The 18,917-nt window shown below is 39.7% G+C and overlaps 1 protein-coding gene across 1 annotated transcript in view; it reads right to left on the bottom strand.

Moving 5' to 3' along the window:
- Positions 1-18,917, bottom strand: part of LOC133868174 (phosphatase IMPL1, chloroplastic) — a 48,108-nt gene that overhangs the window by 14,770 nt on the left and 14,421 nt on the right. The window contains exons 3-8 of the mRNA XM_062304996.1: positions 12,047-12,180; positions 6,807-6,895; positions 4,931-4,988; positions 4,783-4,835; positions 4,115-4,213; positions 3,868-3,981 (exon numbers count right to left, since the gene is read on the bottom strand). Coding sequence (XP_062160980.1) covers positions 3,868-3,981; positions 4,115-4,213; positions 4,783-4,835; positions 4,931-4,988; positions 6,807-6,895; positions 12,047-12,180 — 547 coding nt within the window. The remainder of the gene's footprint in view (positions 1-3,867; positions 3,982-4,114; positions 4,214-4,782; positions 4,836-4,930; positions 4,989-6,806; positions 6,896-12,046; positions 12,181-18,917) is intronic.

Below are 18,917 nucleotides of genomic sequence, written 5' to 3'. Positions count from 1 at the left end.
GAAGAAAGGGGTACAATCTGTTAGTGAACGACATAGGGGAAGGGGCCCATCTCGCTCTTATGAAGCCTAAACTATTAATGTGGAACGTTAGAGGGCTTAATGCGATTGAAAAAAGATTGGAGATTAGAGGACTTCTAAAGGAGTGGAAAGCAGATATTGTCTGCTAGGTGGAAACTCAGATGTCAGTTATTTCAAGCGAGGTGGTACGGAGTTTATAGGGTTGTCGTCATGTAGATTGGAGTTATATGGGAGCGAATGGAGCGTCGGGTGGGGTTTTGTTAATGTGGGATAGAAGGGTGGTGGAGAAAGTGGAGGATTGTGTTGGTAGATATACCGTTGCTTGTTCTTTGCGCAACACTGATGATAATGTAGTATGAGCGTTTGGGGGGGTTTATGGCCCGAATGATGACAGGGATAGAAGGGATTTGTGGGTTGAGTTAGTGGGATTGATGAGTTGGTGGGAGATGCCTTGGTGTATTGGGGGAGATTTTAATGTGGTTCGTTTTCCTAGTAAAAGGTCTAGTGGTGCTGACTTCTCCGTAGCTATGGAAGAGTTTTCAGACTTCATCTTCATGCAAAATTTGGTGGATCTACCACTTGAAGATGGTCAGTTTACTTGGTCAAATAATTAGGAAGATCAAATATGGTCTAGAATCGATAGGTTCTTAGTTTCTCCAAAGTGGGAGAAAAGCTTTCCTGAAGCGACACAGAAGAGATTGCCAAGACTTCTTTCCGATCACTTTCCTTTGTTGTTGGATTGTGGGGCTCCAAAAGAGGGAAACAGGTATTTTAAATTTGAGAACATGTGGCTGAAATATGAGGGTTTTGTTGAGCAGGTTAAAAAGTGATGGTTGTCTTATGAGTTTTCGGGTTTGCCAAGTTTCATTTTGGCTAATAAATTGAAGGCTTTGAAGACATATTTGAAGAAATGGAATGAAGAAGTGTTTGGTGATATAGGGAAGAAGAAGAAATAATTATTGGAAGGTATTCGAGAGCTGGATTTAGTTGAAGAATGTCGTTGCCTAGAGGAGGACGAAAAGGTTCGAAACATTGATATGTCGAAAGAACTGGAGAAGACTCTCCTGTTTGAGGAAATGAGTTAGAGACAGAAATCTAGAGCTTTGTGGTTGAGGAAGGGGAAAAGAACACAGTTTTTTCACAGGGTGGCCAACTCGCATCGTAAATTCAATCAAGTGGACTCTTTGACTATAAATGGTGCAATTTCTAGGAATTATGTGGAGATGAAGGAGCATATAGTCCAATATTACAACAATCTGTATTTTGAGAATTGTTCTTGGCAGCCTAGGGTGGAGGACCTATCTTTCTTATCCATTGATGTGGAGGAGAGCGTTTGAGGAGGAGGTGTGGGATGTGATCAAGGATTTGAATGGAGATAAGGCGCCCGGTCCTGATGGCTTCACTATGGCTTTCTTTCAAAAGTGTTGGGATATTTTTTTTTTTTTGATAGGTAACATGTTGTATTTTAAGTGTTGGGATATTTTAAAAACTGACATTATGGATGTTTTTGCAGAATTTCACACTCGAGGCAAGTTTGAGAAGAGTTTTAATTCTACTTTCGTCTCTCTGATTCCAAAGAAGACTGGTTCCATGGACGTGAGAGATTTTCGCCCTATTAGTTTGGTAGGGGGGATTTACAAGATTATTTCCAAGGTCCTCGCGAACAAGTTTAAATCAGTTTTCGACAAGATTATCTCCAACACTCAAAATGCGTTTATAGGTGGTCGACAAATCTTGGATTCATTGCTTATTGCCAATGAATATGTGAATAGTCAAATTCGATCAGGGGACCCTGGGCTGCTGTGTAAGTTGGATCTGTAGAAAGCTTATGATCATATGAATTGGGATTTCTTGATATATTTGTTGCACCGTTGTGGTTTTGGGGAAAAATGGAGGGCTTGGATTTGGTTTTGTATTTCTACGATGAGATTTTCTGTTCTTGTGAATGGAACCCCGTCGGGTTTCTTTAACAGCTCTCAGAGTTTGCGACAAGGAAATCCTCTTTCTCCTTTTTTGTTTGTGGTGGTTATGAAAGCTTTGAGCCGGATGTTGAGTGCCGCATTGGATCAAGGCAACTTGACTGGGTTTTCAGTGGGCTCCAGGGAGTCTGAGGCCTTAGTTGTAAGCCATTTAATGTTTGCTGATGACACATTGATTCTTTGTGGGGCGCAAGAAGAATAAATTCACTATCTAAGGTGTATCTTCCTCTGTTTTGAGGCAGCTTCGGGTTTAAGGATTAACTTAGGAAAATCAAAAATTGTTCCTATTAGTGCGGTAGAGGATGTCGAAGGATTGGCTCACTTACTTGGATGTTGGGTCGCTTCTTTGCCTATGACATACTTGGTTTTGCCATTGGGTGTTTCTTACAAGTCTGTGTCCATTTGGAAGGTGTTATTGAGAAAATGGAAAGGAGGTTGGCTGGATGGAAGCGTATGTATTTGTCAAAGGGTGGGCGGCTGACTCTTCTTAAAAGTACGCTTTCCAACCTCCCTACTTATCTCTTGTCGTTGTTTCCTATTCCAGTGAGGGTGGCTAATCATCTTGATAATATTCAAAAGGCTTTTCTTTGGGGTGGCATTGGGGATGAGGCCAAATTTCATTTAGTGAAATGGAATAGGATTTGTACTCCATTGCACTCAGGTGGGTTGGGAGTTCACAATTTCATCTAGTTTAATCGAGCACTTCTGGGCAAATGGTTGTGGAGATATGGTAGGGAGAGAGAGGCTTTATGGCGATTGGTGATTGACGCGAAATTTGAGAGCCTCAAGGGTGGTTGGTGTTCGAAAGAGGTGTCAGGTTCTTTTGGAGTGGGTGTGTGGAAACATATTAGGAGGGGGTGGGAGAAGTTTCGTAATTTTGTTCGTTTTGAGGTGGGGGATGGGTCACATATTAGTTTCTGGCATAATTGGTGGTGTGGGGATAGATCTTTGAAGCAGTGCTTTCCAGTTCTGTATAGTATTGTGAGAAACAAAGATGCGACGATGGTGGATAACTTGGTCGTTCATAATGGAGTTACTCAATGGAATGTTCTTTTTATGAGGCAAATACAGGATTGGGAGATGGAGATGATTCTTTCTTTCTTCGAGCGGCTTTACTCCACTTTGGTTCGACATGGACAGGGCGACAGGTTAGTTTGGAACCCTTCTAAAAGGGGTTTATTTGAGGCGAGATCCTATTATGAAGCGCTCATTAGGAAAAATGGCCCATCTTTTCCGTGGAAGAGTATTTGGCGTGTTAAGGCTCTAACAATGGTAGCTTTCTTTGTATGGTCAGCAGCTTTGAGTAAAATTCTGACACATGAGAACTTGCGTAAGAGGAATATCGTAGTGATTGAGTGGTGTTGTATGTGTAAGAAGAAGGGGGAGTCTATGAATCACCTTTTGCTTCATTGTGAAGTCGCATGTGAGCTTTGGAGTTACATTTTTACTTTATTTGGGATAGAGTGGGTTATGCCACGAACGGTGTCAGAGTTGTTCACTAGTTGGGGCGCGTCGGGTGGGTATGGTCGCGCTAAAAAAGCTTGGCGGTTAGCTCTATTGTGTTTATTGTGTTGTATTTGGCGGGAGCGGAATGCGCGGCTCTTTGAAGATGTAGAGACATCAATGGTGGAACTACGGAAGCGTTCGCTTAATATGTTATATCTTTGGATAGCGTCCCATCATTGCTTGAATGGTTTTTCCTATGTAGAATTTTTAAATTTATTCTTTTCTCGTCCCTCTTAGGAACTCTCTTGTATACTTCCCGTGTATAAGGGTTGCGTCCCTCTGCGCTTTCAATAAATTGAGTTGTAATTACTTATAAAAAAATATATATATATCAAAACCATCTGTGAAAATAATAACAAATTACCAAAGCACCAGCAGCCATATCCCATGGCTTTAGACGATACTCCCAATATGCTTCTGCAATCCCCAAAGCTACATGGCACATGTCCACTGCAGCGGCCCCAAGCCTTCTTACACCCTACACATTATAATTGAGTGAAATGAAACACACACACATAGAGGGAGAGAGGACAAGGTGGAGACGCACAAATCAAAGTACTTGCACATATTTTCAGCCAAAAAAAAATGAACGGAAAAGAAAAGGTTCGTACCCGGCTGACATCAGTGAATTCTTTAAATAAATCCATGTTGGTAGCCCATGCATCATCATGTTCATACCCAAACCCTGTCACTAGAAGGGATTGCTCCACCTTAAAACAGGTGGACAAAAGTGAGCAAAATTAACCTTAGAAATCATTAAGCATATTGCCAATGCTAATCCATTTTACCTCATGAAGTCAAACAAATTTTGTAATAAGCATTCCCAATAAAAGATGAGATACATGACATGCATATTGTAAGAAGAGTAATGCTAAAAGGAAAACTCATGTCCTCCTTGAGTCCTCTCAAAATTTATATGAGATTTTGATCCAATGATGATTTTAAAAGCCACATCAGTTTTGGAGGGACTCATGGAAGACATGAGTCTTCCTTTTAGCATTACTCCTGTAAGAAATAGAATTTTCAACGTATGTAAGGCCCAGGCCTCAACAAGTCCCTTGAACCCAAATGTCATAAGAAAAGTTCGACATAATATTGAAAGTAAGTGTTCAATGCATCATTTTAATCAAGTGTCACCACAGTATCACACAAAAATTTAATCAAGTGTCACCACAGTATCACACAAAAATCGGAAGTATGTGGCTTAGCTGTCTACTTAAATTAAATAATTCATATAGATATAAAAGAAAATATATCAATTAATAAATACTTAACTCACCTGATTCGTTTGACTCACTTGAACTCTTTGACCATTACAGAATGCTCCCCCACCTATCAGAATGCAGATCAATTTTCCAACCACTGATGTGTACTTGACTTGGACAATAAAATGAAGCAAGCAATAAAACTAGTTGGAACTTTCTTACCGGAAGTTGCAGAAAATATGCGGGTATTCCAACAAAAAGGGCCCCCAACAAACTCCACCTGAAAATAATATTCACAACTAATCTTCCCCTTATTTCAATACCTATCTAAAAATCAATTACACATTATCTTCTACTAAAAAAAGGAAGGGTCGATACTGTTGCCTCTCAAAATTTTCTTTTTTTCCTCCTATAAAGCCTATTTGATTGAAGAGTTTCAAAGCAGAAGGTGCTTTCAGACTTGTAATGCTATTTCTCATGAAAATTTATACGGGAGTATTGATCCATCCAATTTCTCATAAAATCTATTTTCTAAAAAATAGTCCCGAACAGTGTGATTATAGCAGATGGCACAATGAGCAAAATTTGGTCATTGCTCGTTGTTAAACTGATTATCACCTCCTTCCCTAGAATGGTCAATTTGGAAACAAGTCTCGAAATTTTTGGAAACTAAGCCATTTTCCAACAGAATTTCAGCTAGGTCTTCTCGAATTTTGCCAAAATCCCAGCATCCTTCTTAACTTGGATTATTCCTCCTATTCTCTGGTGGGAAACCTAAAACTCCAATAGAGAATGCAAAGATAAAATTGCATCAATTCAGAGACGTATAATCTTGACACTTTATTGCATAATACAACATTTGGATGTGTTGCTCATGCTGCCAAAGCATGGATTAGACATAAACGCAAAATCTCTTCAACTGTCTAAGGCAATACAAGGGCACAAGCTTCTCTTCATCTTCTTCTTTCTCTTGTTTTATTTTCATTCTGGAAGTTGGGGAGGGCAGTAGGAGAGGGCCTCTATCGATCATTTTGTTGTTTAAAAAAAAAAAAAAAAAACTATCTAGTTTCAATTTTTCCTTTACAGAAACAATTTTTTTTTTTTTTCTGTTTAACCACTATATACTTCGTCAAACCTACTGTGCAACTATTGTATAAAATTTCCAAAAAGCCAATTACATATGCATTCACTATGTCAAAGGTCCCTACTTTTCTTCTATCATTACAGAGCTCTTGGTTTTTGTTCTATAGTCCTTAGTTCTTCTCATCCCAAAAACCTTTTATTCTACAACCTTCCTGTCAGATATTATATATTTTTTGTCTTGTAAAAAGAAAAAGAAGGGAAGGAGTACATAGAAATTTTTGGATTACCTAAGACATTTTTGCATTTTGGATCGTGCAATTTGCGTCTGAATCAGTAAATGGTACTTTTATAACCTAACCCTAGAATGCTCTCGCTGATTGTCCATGAAATGGTAGATAAAAACTAAAAACAATGGAAAGGAAGAAACCAAAAACTGTGGAAGGGAAAAAAAGGGAGAGAGAGAGAGAGAGAGGGAGAAGGAGAAGAAGAAGATAAACCGCTCGCTGAGCTGCTCTCTAATATGATATGGTGCAGATATGAGCTTATACAACTCTATTAACAAAATAGAGTCAAGGATTCCTACTTTCAGACCTCAGTTTTTCTCTCAATTAACAAATGACAAGTGAAACCCATGTACATATTCACGCTATTAGTAGAGTTGGGGCTTATATAAAAAAAAAAATAAATAAATAAAAAAAAAAAAAAAAAAGGTACTGACTGAGAAATTACTCAGTTTATGATTAAAGCCAACTATTTGGATTAGCCTCCAGCTTTTCTTTCTCAAACTCTTAAATTCCCTTTAGGCCAGTAAAGTATCACTAGAAAAAGTCTAGGATCATCTAATAGACTCAATTATCATGTATCACTTATTAATTCCACTTGATTGCAATGGGTAATTAATATTTTATTCTGATAACAAACAGAGATACTCAATCATGTGCTTTGCAGCCCGATAACCTGATGCAGAGTCATGCAAATGACAAGTCATAAACAATTTAAATTACTCGATCAATACCACAGCTGCAGCAGCAGGATTCCCTCGAAACAGCACTCCAACAGAAACTGCAAAACTAGGATAACCATGTGCAAAGTTTGTCGTTCCATCTACAAGGATATCAGACATCAGATGACTTATGCTGTGAAAGCAGCTTACTTCTGTAAGCTGTACATATAAAGGTAGAAAATTAAAGATCAAGCAAATGCAAGACACAAAGTAATATGTAAAAAAATACATGGGGTGGGGTACATCTGACACGGTCCAAAAGGACAGAAATTGTCCGGTAGATAAGTCATTTGAAGATGTATCTCTCATCGTTCATTTCACTCATGTATTATTATCTTAAAAAAGATAAGTCACACATAAGCTTAGTTTTTTCTTAGATTTGTATATGTTTCATGAATTTTATGCTATACTCTGCACTTTTGGTGCTCTCATTGATTTATGTCACTAGGCCCGCAAGTTCAAGGTAAATGTTATCACGGTATTTTAACGTCATTCGAGTTCCTTAGTCCATCTTATTATTGTAGCTGCATCTGGGTCAGGATGCAGATTTTGAGCAGCAAGATGAGCAAGAGATGGCTCTGTCAATCCATTCATTGGGTCAGTCTTTTGTAGCAGATGGGTCATCGAAAGTATTAAGGTCTAAGGGTTGAGCTTATCCTCATTTTCAGTACTCTGTCATTACTTTCTTTCTTTTCTTCTCCTTTTTCCTATCTTAGTAGTCTATCTCCAGGAATTTAAATGGAACGCAGTCCTCCAACATGCTTAGTTAATTATAATTTAAGCTTGTGGTTGCATCTGAGTGGTAATTAGTTCCAGTTTCCATGTAATTCCATGTTTTCAACCCATTTCCATTGCACTTCCAGAACATCTCCAAAACGTCTCTGTTTCTAGACCAACCAGGACAACACACTGCAACAAATTGATTACCATGACAAGAAGCCGTTTCCAAAAAATAAAGCAATAAATAAAAGGAAATCTTTTCTAGACCAGTCACGGACCCCAGATATGGCTCTTTAAGTGGAAATCCCTGCTCTTCCTACCTAAATTATTTTCATTCATATTTATAAATACCACAAACTTACGCATGCTTACACATGCCCACTGACTAGAGACGTTATTATCATGTATGCAAATAAGTTCCTGGGCAAGAAATCAGAAGACCAGAACAGCTGGGAGTCATCTGACTATTATAACGTAGGTTCTGAGTAACATTAAAGACAAATAATAAAATTCAAAGCATTCAAGACTACCCACAGCCCGACATAAACATACTGCTCCCTTAAATTTTGGCAAACGTGTTTGGGAAATATAATTACCATTGAATCTACATAGAGTGATGGCATGGTAAGGTTGACTTCTTGAATAATCTCATGACAAGATGACCTCCAGTGTTGTTACAAAAAATATGACATAATGTCCTCTTTCTGTGGGATTCATGGAAATCTCATGTTCGTTATCATACAAAATCTAATTTTTTAAAAAAATAAGGAAAAGGTGATCTTTTCTATTTTTCAATTAATGATCTGTTTAAAGTTGTTACTGGAAACTTTGTAAGAAATGGACCAAATGTTATCTACCAGCCCTCAACCACGTACATCATTCTTACTTATAAAAAAAAAAACACATACATCATGCATGGTAAGGGCTTTCTCTTTATCTTACACTTTCTGATATATGGTCCTATTTTTTCCGCCCTTTTTCCTTTTTTTCTTTATAAGTACATGGTCCTATTCTTTCCCCCACCATATAGTGTCAAACCCTAGCAGTGCGCCAAGATAGGCCAGTACTGGCACGGCTCATACCAGTAAGAAAATAGAGCTGCTTAGTAAGAAAACAGAGATGCTTATTGATACCATATAAAGTACTTAGATGTTAAACTAGACTATGAATCAAAGCAGCTAAATCTTATATTCATAGTTTTTTTTTTATAAGTAATTGTAATTTTATAAAAAAAACAGCGTAAGGCGCCCCTAGTACACACGGAGTATACAAGAAGCAACAGCCTCACCACCGACCCGACAAGGAACAGCCCACAAAACAACCCAACCCTAAGCCCCTAAAGCTCACAATCTTCAATCATATCCCACCTCCTATGGTCCTCATCAAGGGCAGAGAGGAAAGCCATAGTTCTATCCCCCTTATCCCCAAAATACATAGAGCACGCCAAGGACAGCTCCAAAGGAGAGGTAGCCTGGAGACCACCCGCAGAATTGAGAGGGCGGGCGCTTGAGAAACTACGATCTGCCTGTGAAAGAGAGGAGGAGCTCGACTCAAGAAACCCCCGCCTGAGAAAACCCACATCTTCATAGTTTCCAGCAAAAGATTCCTAATCATAGAAGAATCAGACTACTCTCCAGTGACACCAATTAAACTGTGAACGATACAGATCCCTTCATTATAATTCAAATCCCAGCTATGCAAGATAATTGATGAAGTGCACTTGAACCAATTAATTGGCAGCTTTTACATGAAAACAGTAAAATAAATTGGAAGGTTCAAGGGATTCAAAGTCGAGAAGAGTAGGTTGAAGTGTAGAAATTGTAATAAAAAATGATAGCAGGAAGGCTTGAAGCCATGACTTGGAACATGGCACATAAGCACACTGCAACCAATTCAAGTGTACTTGCAAATTGTTTTTCCTTTTTTTCCTTCTTTTTGGTTTTTTTTTTTTTTTTTTTTTAATTCACTTACTACAAAACTACAAATACAGAAACATCTTCAGATGTATCCAAGATCCATAAGAAAAAACTTTATAACTCAATCACATAATTATGCGTGTAAAAGTCAACATCAAACATCATGTTTGAAAACTACTATTGAACTTTCCTTTCAAGTTTATTCAAAACATATTTGAACATTTGAACTCAAAAGCACAACAATTGAACCAATGACATGATGACCAGACCCCCCGTGTAGTTCCCTTGAAGCTGGTGTCCAGACCTGGAAACACTTCGATTTGGTTGTCTTTCCACCAACAAAGCTCAATTATAAGCCTCCAAAACTGTCCACAATGAATACAACCCAAGGATGTCTTGAATGGAGGGCTTTAAGCCACTAAGATACCTTGCTACCATTTGTTCTTCACTTTCATTCAAATCAACCCTTGCTACAAGTTGATAGAATGTTTCGATATACTCCTCCGCACTTCCAAATTGCTTAAGATTGTGCAAATTCTTGTACAAAGTTTGCATATACTTGAAAGGAAAAAATTGCTCCTTGAGCTTTTTCTTCATTTTGCACCAATCTCTAAATTTGCCTTTGCCTCTCCTTTGTCTATTCATTTTCAATTGTTCCCACCATGCGGAGGCCCTTCCTTTGAGTCGAATAGACACCGATTTCAACTTCTCCTCGAAAACTTCATAGTCAAATACACTCTAAAGAGTGTTCAACCAATCAACAAGTTAATCGGGATTGAGACTTCCTTGAAATTCCAGAAGATCAACCTTGATATTATGCTCCCATTTATGCTCATACCTCTCAAGAACAGGTCTGCCCCTTTGAGGAACTCAAAAAATCTGTCAAGACAGCTATTTGTCTCCTTAAATGAGCCATCTCATTTCTTTGAGGCTGATTTTGTTGCTGAACATCATTTAATCCATGGGCGGAGGTAAATCTGCTCCATTGTCAAGATTCACTATATTTCCTCATCCTCTACCCCTTCGAGCTCCTACACTTTGGGCCATAACAACAAGAAGCTTCAAGAAATCAAATATTTGATTCAAGAAAGTAATGCTCTGTTTCAAGAAATGGAAAACAGGGATCTGAGAGAAGATTGATTCTCAACATGCCAGGAAGGTTAACCAAAGCCTGATACTCTGATAACAAAATGATGCTTCCAACTTTCAAATTCAGGAAGAAAGAGAGATATAGGGTTTACAGAAGAACAGCTGATCTGGAAAATCAGAGTGAGCTGAATCTAGGCTCTGTTATTGGCACTGAATTCTTTACAATAGTCGAAAATTGATTACAAAAGGCAGGTAATCTGTAATTTATACTTTCAAACAGCTAATACTAGGCTATACTACCCTTATATTGTGGTTACATAAACAAAATGACAGTCATAACAAAACATTAAAGAAAATGCCCTGCATCAAAATACCCCTGAACCAGTAAGCTACTAAGGGTAAAACCACTACTACAAGAACCACCATGCGGATCTGCTATCTACCACATAAATGCAAAGCACACCGATGGTATGGCTGCATCTACAAGGACTTCACAATGGCGTCCCAACAGTCATGATGATGACGGAAGTAAACCTAAACACATTGTCGACATCACCACAACGGAGAATAGAAGGGGGAAGAAGTGGATAGACAAAATTGGAAAGAGAGTGGAAGGCCCGGAAAATGAGGAAAACAATTAATTAAAGTTATAAACCTAAGATCTTGCTCTAACACTGTGTTAATACTAACGTTTGCATAAGAATGAGGGGCAAACATACGTTCACCCTTTCGCTATTCAATTATAAATATTAGAGAAAGTAGTATAATTGACTAGTATATCCTTGTGTGGGATACTTTATTACAAGAACACTCTTTAACCATTATTACAATAATATCTTTTCTAACAAATCCCAAGTTCGGTTCTAATAACTTTCTTTATGTGTATCATAATTGTGGTTGTAATAATTCAGCTTCCCAGTTTCAAAAGATATATATGCATAATTGAAGAAAGTGAACCAACAAGGTTCTACAGAACAAAAACTTGTTCTAGCATATAGGACTCAATCCTACCAAGTCAATTTGATTTTAATGCAAAAAGTTGCATATCAGAATACAGTTTATAATCAGTCTGAAAAATATAACTCAGCTCAATTTAACTGAACTAAACCTTCATCCAATGAAATTAGGGTTGACTATGGACCCTCATCAATTAAAAGGGATCTGTCGCATGTATTATTTCCGTCATTTTATCTTATCTAAAATCATACTCTCTATAGCCTCCTTCAACATATCTTTCTTGATTACTTCCACTCATATTATTTTAGGCCTCTCTCTACCAATATTAACTTCATCAACTTGAATTAAATCACTCTTTCTCATGGATGCATCAATCAGGCTCCGTAAAACATAGCCAACCATCTTAAACGACTAACTTTCATTTTTTCCTCAATAGAATCCATCCCTATCTTTGAAAAAATGTAACTCACAAATTAAAATTATAGTTTCAATCCTCAGAAGATTTCTTAAGTACCATATGTAACTTTCATTCCAAGAAAAATAAGCAAATAAGCATCGCAAGAGACACACCTAAAGGATCGATGCACCAGAGATAATCAGATGAAGTATCTCCTATAATTCCTCCCTCCTCCCCAAGAATGAGGTGATCTTCAAAATTCTTTTTAACAACTTCCAAAATAGCAGCCTCACTCATTTTATCTGTCCTGCAGGTAAATTTTGGGCCTGTTTGGTAAGTAGTTGTGTTGTGGAATAATTGTTTGAATAGTTATAAGAAGTGATTGATGTGATATAAAATTTGAGAATGTTTTATAGAAAAGTGAAAAAGATTTATTTTGTAGTGGGTTTTTTTTATTTGAATAGTAATAAAAAATGATTGATGTGATATAAAAAGTGTAAAAAAGTTAGAATGCTTTTTTAAAAGTTAGAATTTTTTTTTGGGAGAAGTGAAAAGAAATAGAGGGAGAGTTAGAGTGGTTTGACAAACAACCCCTTTGTAATAATATGAAAATTTGTTTCCCAAACCTCTTTTTAATTTTTGTGAAACCCAAGAAAATATAATCAGCAATCCGTAAAATCAGATGCAATCTCAAAAGGATAATTAGACATAAGTAATTACATAGAGCATTGTGTTAGAATGGTCAACACTAACCTCTTTAATTTATTCAGTGTACATTTGTATGTCACTAAAGAGAGAGAGAGAGAGAGGAAGAGAGTCGCAAGAGGAGATACAAGAAGGGAAAATTTCTCAAAAACAACCCTCTCCTTTGAAAGGTTGTGCATATATTTAAAGCAAACTCAAGGTCTGGACAAATACTTCTATTTATTATGCCATGGCAAGATTTCTTTTCCCTTGCATATATTAAGAAAATTGATCGTAAGCAATCAAGTCCACTTTAAAGCTTATCTCTCCAAACTAATTTGTCAACGTCTAATAGTTTAAAAAGGATCCACTCCGAACATGTGTTAAGTAGTTCCACAGTATAATGTAGCACCTACAAAGATAATAAAACTTTAACAACATATCAGTTGCTAATTCAATCTTTCATTTTCTTTTTGGTCAAATGTTATTCTATTTTATCAAAAAATTATCTCATTCATTAATAATATCATATTATTACATGAGTTGCATATTTTGATCAAGTCTAAATGCATGGCAAGTACTGTAACTTAACTCTTCCATTGAGAAAAAAAAACTTCGGACATGAAATGGTTTGAGAGGTAGACTAAAAGAGTTTTGGTGAGCACAAGCAAAAGAGATGCCTTTTAGACAAGGTTTTCTACACATGTTCAACGCATTAAAGCTATAAAATGGTGTCTGTTGAAGATTTGTTGAATATTTGATTCACCGTGATTGTTGCTTATTTATGTTTATTTGATTACGTTGTAATACGTTCCATATTAGGTTCTAGGTTTTTCTATATAACAATGTAGCCGTATGCTGTATGGAACATAAGAGCAATAAGAATAATTCTCTTCTTTTCACAATTCCTTTTTTCTACTTGGTATCAGAGCCGAATTTGGTTCCTGGTTTGTTTGTTTTTCTGGTTCGTGTTCGTGTGTTCTTTGCTTCTCTACAATGTTTGTGTGTTCCGAAGAGTTGTTGGTTGTGCGACTAGATGTTATCCTCCATCATCTAGGTCGCACCACCCACAAAAGGCACCGCAGGCGTCCTCTGGGCCGTCCCTCTGGCGCACGGTTGTGATTAGGTGACAACTCGATCCATCACAAACACGAGACAATGTGTTTTTGATGCATTGATCGTGAACACAGCCTGCCCGTTCTAATTTCTCGGCAGTGTCTGGCTGGGTCTAGAGTTTTTGTGGCCTACCGGAACACTTGGGCAACGGCAAGGTGACTTTCTTCTTTGAGCGCAAAACAACAAGTCGTTTTGTAGCTATTGGAGAATGACATCTCATTCTGTAGCAGCCTGTCGTTCAGCCCTAGGCAAAACGACTAGTAAGCCCTAAACAACTTGTAGTTTAGCCAAAAAAAAAAAAAAAACTGATTACAGATTAATCAGTGTTGATGAGTTGGTATTGTGGTGGATTTGTAGTAATTTTCTTTTTTTGAGCCCACTTGTTGTGTTGGAGCAATTTATTTGGTAGATACTCCTGCGTGTCCAAAGAATACTGAAACAAAACTCCCGCGTCCTCTCCCACCTCACACCCTTTGACGTGGACCCAACTCCATTCTGCCATCAATGTTCTCCAAGAAAATGCTCCCCCCCCCCACCCTCCCCAAGATTCCCCACTGAAATGGCTTCTCCTGTGTCGCCTCCCACCTTCACCTCTACCAATGGACTATAAACCATAGTGACTTGCGGGACTCCTTGACCATCAAACAAATTTTCTTCTGCAATCCTCTCATCAACAGTCTCTGCAGCAGACCCAGAAGTTTCCATCAGAGTAGTCAACGTCGAACACCAGGAGAGCAATGGAGCTTGATTCAGTCCTCCACCAGCTTCCAACAACTCTTGGGCTGGCTGCTCTTCGTCTACTGAGCAAAGCCCAATCATATTGGTGGGCTCATCAGCATCGTCTGAGCAAACCCAAGCTGACCAGATGCTACTGCGGAATATTCTAATTCCGACCCAATCTTTCCAACCACCAAAGCCTCCGGCGAGCTTCTGACTAACAACGAAATAGTTTGTACTCTTCTGTTAAAATATTTCACATCACCAAGAGATACATGACCTGGGAACTTTATAAGTCATAGACATCACTCCTTTCTCAAGGCGTCTTTTGAAAGTGAGTAAGGCCTATGGACTTTTACATGGTATCAAAACAAGTTCATTGGACAATGATGGGCATTTCCCTCCTGATGTTAAACACATGTTTGGCCAAAAGTTGCCACACGTGAGGGGATGTGTTAAAATGTCTCACATCGCCAAGAGATACATGATCTGGAGACTTTATAAGCCATGGACACCACTCCTCTCTCAATGCGGCTTTTGAGAGTAAGTAAGGCCCATAGACTTTTATGTCCTCCTTCATCGAGCATCGCACCCTTAGAGACCTGAACGATGTTCTCTACCCCAACTAATGAGTGAATCGCAGCCTTCTCCAAGCTCGTGCTCGTTCCTACCTCGGTAACGTCCAGCTCCATCCCCTACTTCACTCTCCATTGAGCCTTTAAGTGTGGGTTGCGATGTTGATAGACCAGGCCAAAGAATCCTAGCTTTTGATGATGGGCCAACTCATCCTGCCGCAACTTGGACTGTGGAATTAAAATATCCCCGCACAGGCCTTTGCCTTTAGACCCAATAGGCCCACATTTTTTAATCCCCTCTTCCAGTTCCATATTACATGCAGACCGGCCAAGACCGAGATGCTCCATACACCTGTCCACATCCTTCCTAAGCGAGAATAAAAGATTTTGTAAAGCCTGCGCAGTGAATGCTCCTCCTTTAGCAAAATGCAACATCTCAGACCATAATCAAACAACGTGATCTCCGGGCGCAAATATCTCCTTCGTGCCAATCTCATTTGAAATGCTACCAGGCTGGATGACTAACTTCCGCACGCTACCCTTACTCAATGATTCGCTTACTGTTTCTACCCTCTGCCCTGCCACCACTTCCACGAAAATCCGACGGTCTTCCACCGGCCGCAGCTTCCCCTGAATAGGCCTACTATTGACCTGCAATTCCTGCCAATTCAAAACGTTTCACCAACCTTCTCAACTGCGAAATGCATCGTCCCCATCCACAGTTATCTCGTCCTTCTGATATGACTACATAGCTACGTCTCCCTCCCTTGCGATACTCTGTAATCTCCAAAAATTGCCCATAGTGATTCTGACGTTTCTGCAAGATGAGCACCGAGTCTCCAACTCGACAAGACCTACAAAACTCCTTCGATGGCAATCCATTCATCAACTCCTCCATCATGTTCAGCATCCATACCACACTCTGGAAACCCATGACCACCGACCGAGATAGTCCTCTGCTCCATTCGGCAAGACAAAAACCACTGTTCCCTACTCCCGATCGTAACTCAAAAGACTTCAATTCAAAGTAGAAAAAACCCAAATAACCCATTTACTATAATTTATTGGCTCGATAAATGACTAGAGGGAGCAAGGCATTAGAGTTTCCCATTTTAGTGGACAATAAAACAGCCCTTTCATGGACCATGTCACCAGATCTCTATGCTCGACCACTGGATACTTCACAACCTCAAACGCCGGCTATCTCTGAGACATTTCTGTAAGATCAGTGGTCCGAAACACACTCACTAGCTGACTCTGCTTCAGCTGGACCCTATCAAGCAAAGCAACGGCCACCGAAAGTTCGTCGGAAGAACCACCAGAATAATGACCCACCAAAAGAGGACAGAACGCGAGGCCCACCGGAACACTCACCGGGAAAGGCACCGACATTCGCCTCACAATGGGAGAACCACCAGCAAACGACGATGAGCCTGGGTCACCAGGCTGACCCGCGTCCAAGCTCACCCACGAACGGGTCACACCCCTCGGACTCGGAGAGGAAGAACAAATGGGCTGCACTTCAGAGATACGGGCCTTAGCTTTTGGGTCAGGATTATGGCTAGCCTGATCCACGCCCGAGCCCAATGTAGGTAACACTTTAGACAACACACCGTTAGGCTTGGGCATAAAACCACCATTGGGCCTCGAAATCTCTCTATAAACCGGGGTCTTATCTTTAAGAACAAAACCACCCTTGGGCCGACTGGTCTCTTTACCAACCGGGACCTTGAAAGTGTTAACTCCACAGTTGGGCCGAGAGATCGAAGGAATCTTCAACAAATTCTTAGGACCCGTCATTGCACACTGAGCTTGTTTGACATCAACAAACTTCAGCTTAGGCCCACTACCCAGCAGCCCATCCACAGCCGAGTCCAGCCTCTCCAGACAAACGGCTACTTCCTCTTTAAGCTTTAGCAACGTCACTCTCAGATTAGTAAGCTCGAGACTTTAACCAAAATGGACGTGCGTGTCAGTACCCTCCCATCCCTTCTCAGTTGGCTTTACAGAGACCTCAAGACCACAACTCAATGTGCAGGACTTCACCAGAGCTTGGGTCATCTTCTCCGAAGCCATACCTGCACCCGCTGGAAAAATAGAATTATTTGCCGGAGCTTGGGTACTTCTCTTGAAAATCGCCGGATCTTGGACAGACTTATACGTGGATACACCCGCAAAGAGCTCTTTTGCCCACCTAGGGACCCTAGCTACCAGCCCAAAATATACACCAAAGCTCTCTTCCAACGGTGGCGACATCTTCGCCAGGACCTCTGCGTAACTCCTCCTGCTACTCCTCACCGCCTATACCTCTAATTCTACCACCACATCTTTGACCCCAGCTCTTAAATGCTCATGAACCAACCGTAATACTAAGCCGAACGTAACCCAACCTTTACCATGTCTACCTTTTGGAAGTAGGATCGATCCCCTTCTTCTACCACCATCAAATTCCTCAACCACTAGGAAGCCATCATGTTTGTTGAAACGACACTGAGCAAGAAGCCGGGGAAAACCAAGCCAAGATTGATCCCAAAAGACCCGAGAATCTTCCACAACCACCAGTTCCTTAAAGATGCGCACCAACCAAGCTATCTCATCTCTGCCCAAAATAATAGACCTCATCAATCCTTTGCATCTTTCACAGATACGAACCCCTATTTCGCCACCCACCATCAACACTTCAAAATCATTGGATTCCACCGACCGCCTTCTTGAAAACGCCATAAATAGTGAGGATTTATTAGGTGGATTCCTTCAAAGAGGAAGAAATTTGAGGTGAGGTCGTTTTTTCTTGAGTTATCTACTTCGAGGGGGTTCTTCTTTTCCTTGGAGGAGCGTTTGGAAAGGTAAAGTCTTTTTGGGAGTGAGTTTTTTTGTGTGGACAGCAGCTCATGGGAAGCTTTTAACATTGGATAATCTGAGAAAGAGAAGAGTCATAGTGGTGGAATAGTGTTGCATGTGTAGGAGGAGCGAGGAATCTATTGATCATCTTTTACTCTAATGCGAAGTGACAAGAGAATTATGGAGTGCAATCAATACCTTATTCAGAGTCCATTGGGTTATCCCTGCAAGGGTGGTACAAGTGTTAGATTGTTGGCGAAGTCAAGTGGGAAGTCGCTCAGTTCTAAATGTGTGGAGGACAGCCCTGTTGTGCTTAAGGTGGAGTATATGGAGAGAGTGGAATGCTAAATGGTTTGAAGATCGTGAGAAGACCAAGGAAGAGCTCAAGAACATCCTAGTCAAATCGCTTTTTAGTTGGACTGTTGCGTATAATATCTCTCAATTTTATAACTTTTCTGAATTTGTGGATTTTTATTCTTTTTTTAGCATGTAAGGGGGACTCTCTTTATATGCATCATGTGTACTAAGGTTACGCCCCTCTAATCTCATCAATGAAATGAGTTATTTATCAAAAAAAAAAAAATTAAAAGTTAACAAAAAAAACATTATTTTCCCACACTCATCAATCTTCTCCACCACCCTCCTATCCCAAATAATCAAAACACCACCTGAAGCCCCACTAGAATCCAAACAACACTAATCCACAAGATGGCAACCGCACAAATTGCACACAACAATACGAGACATGAGTTCACAATGCCAACCTTCCATTCTCTGAGTAAGTTCCTCACCCTCAGACATTTATCCCCATCATTCAACCCTCTCACATTCCAGTATATCAGTTTAGGCTTCATAAAAGAAACTAATAGTCCCATTTCCTTCCCTTACTACGACTAGAACACTCCTTTTAGAATCATAATTAATGGAACACTTCAACCCTCTCAACTCTCTACTACCTTTGATCCATTTTTTAGGAGTAGAAGCTATCCCATGTTGCCTACAAACCTTCTTCAGCTTCAATAGCTATTAGAATAGCCAGTAATTGCCCCTCAAAGCCTTCACAAGAGAGCCCCACAAGCCGATAGAATCCCATCGCTATTTGTACCACCCA

Source organism: Alnus glutinosa, chromosome 5 (assembly GCF_958979055.1).
Source record: "Alnus glutinosa chromosome 5, dhAlnGlut1.1, whole genome shotgun sequence".
Lineage (NCBI taxonomy): Eukaryota > Viridiplantae > Streptophyta > Magnoliopsida > Fagales > Betulaceae > Alnus > Alnus glutinosa.
The sequence above is the reverse complement of the archived record's forward strand: the minus strand, read 5'-3'. Positions and strand labels throughout refer to the sequence as shown.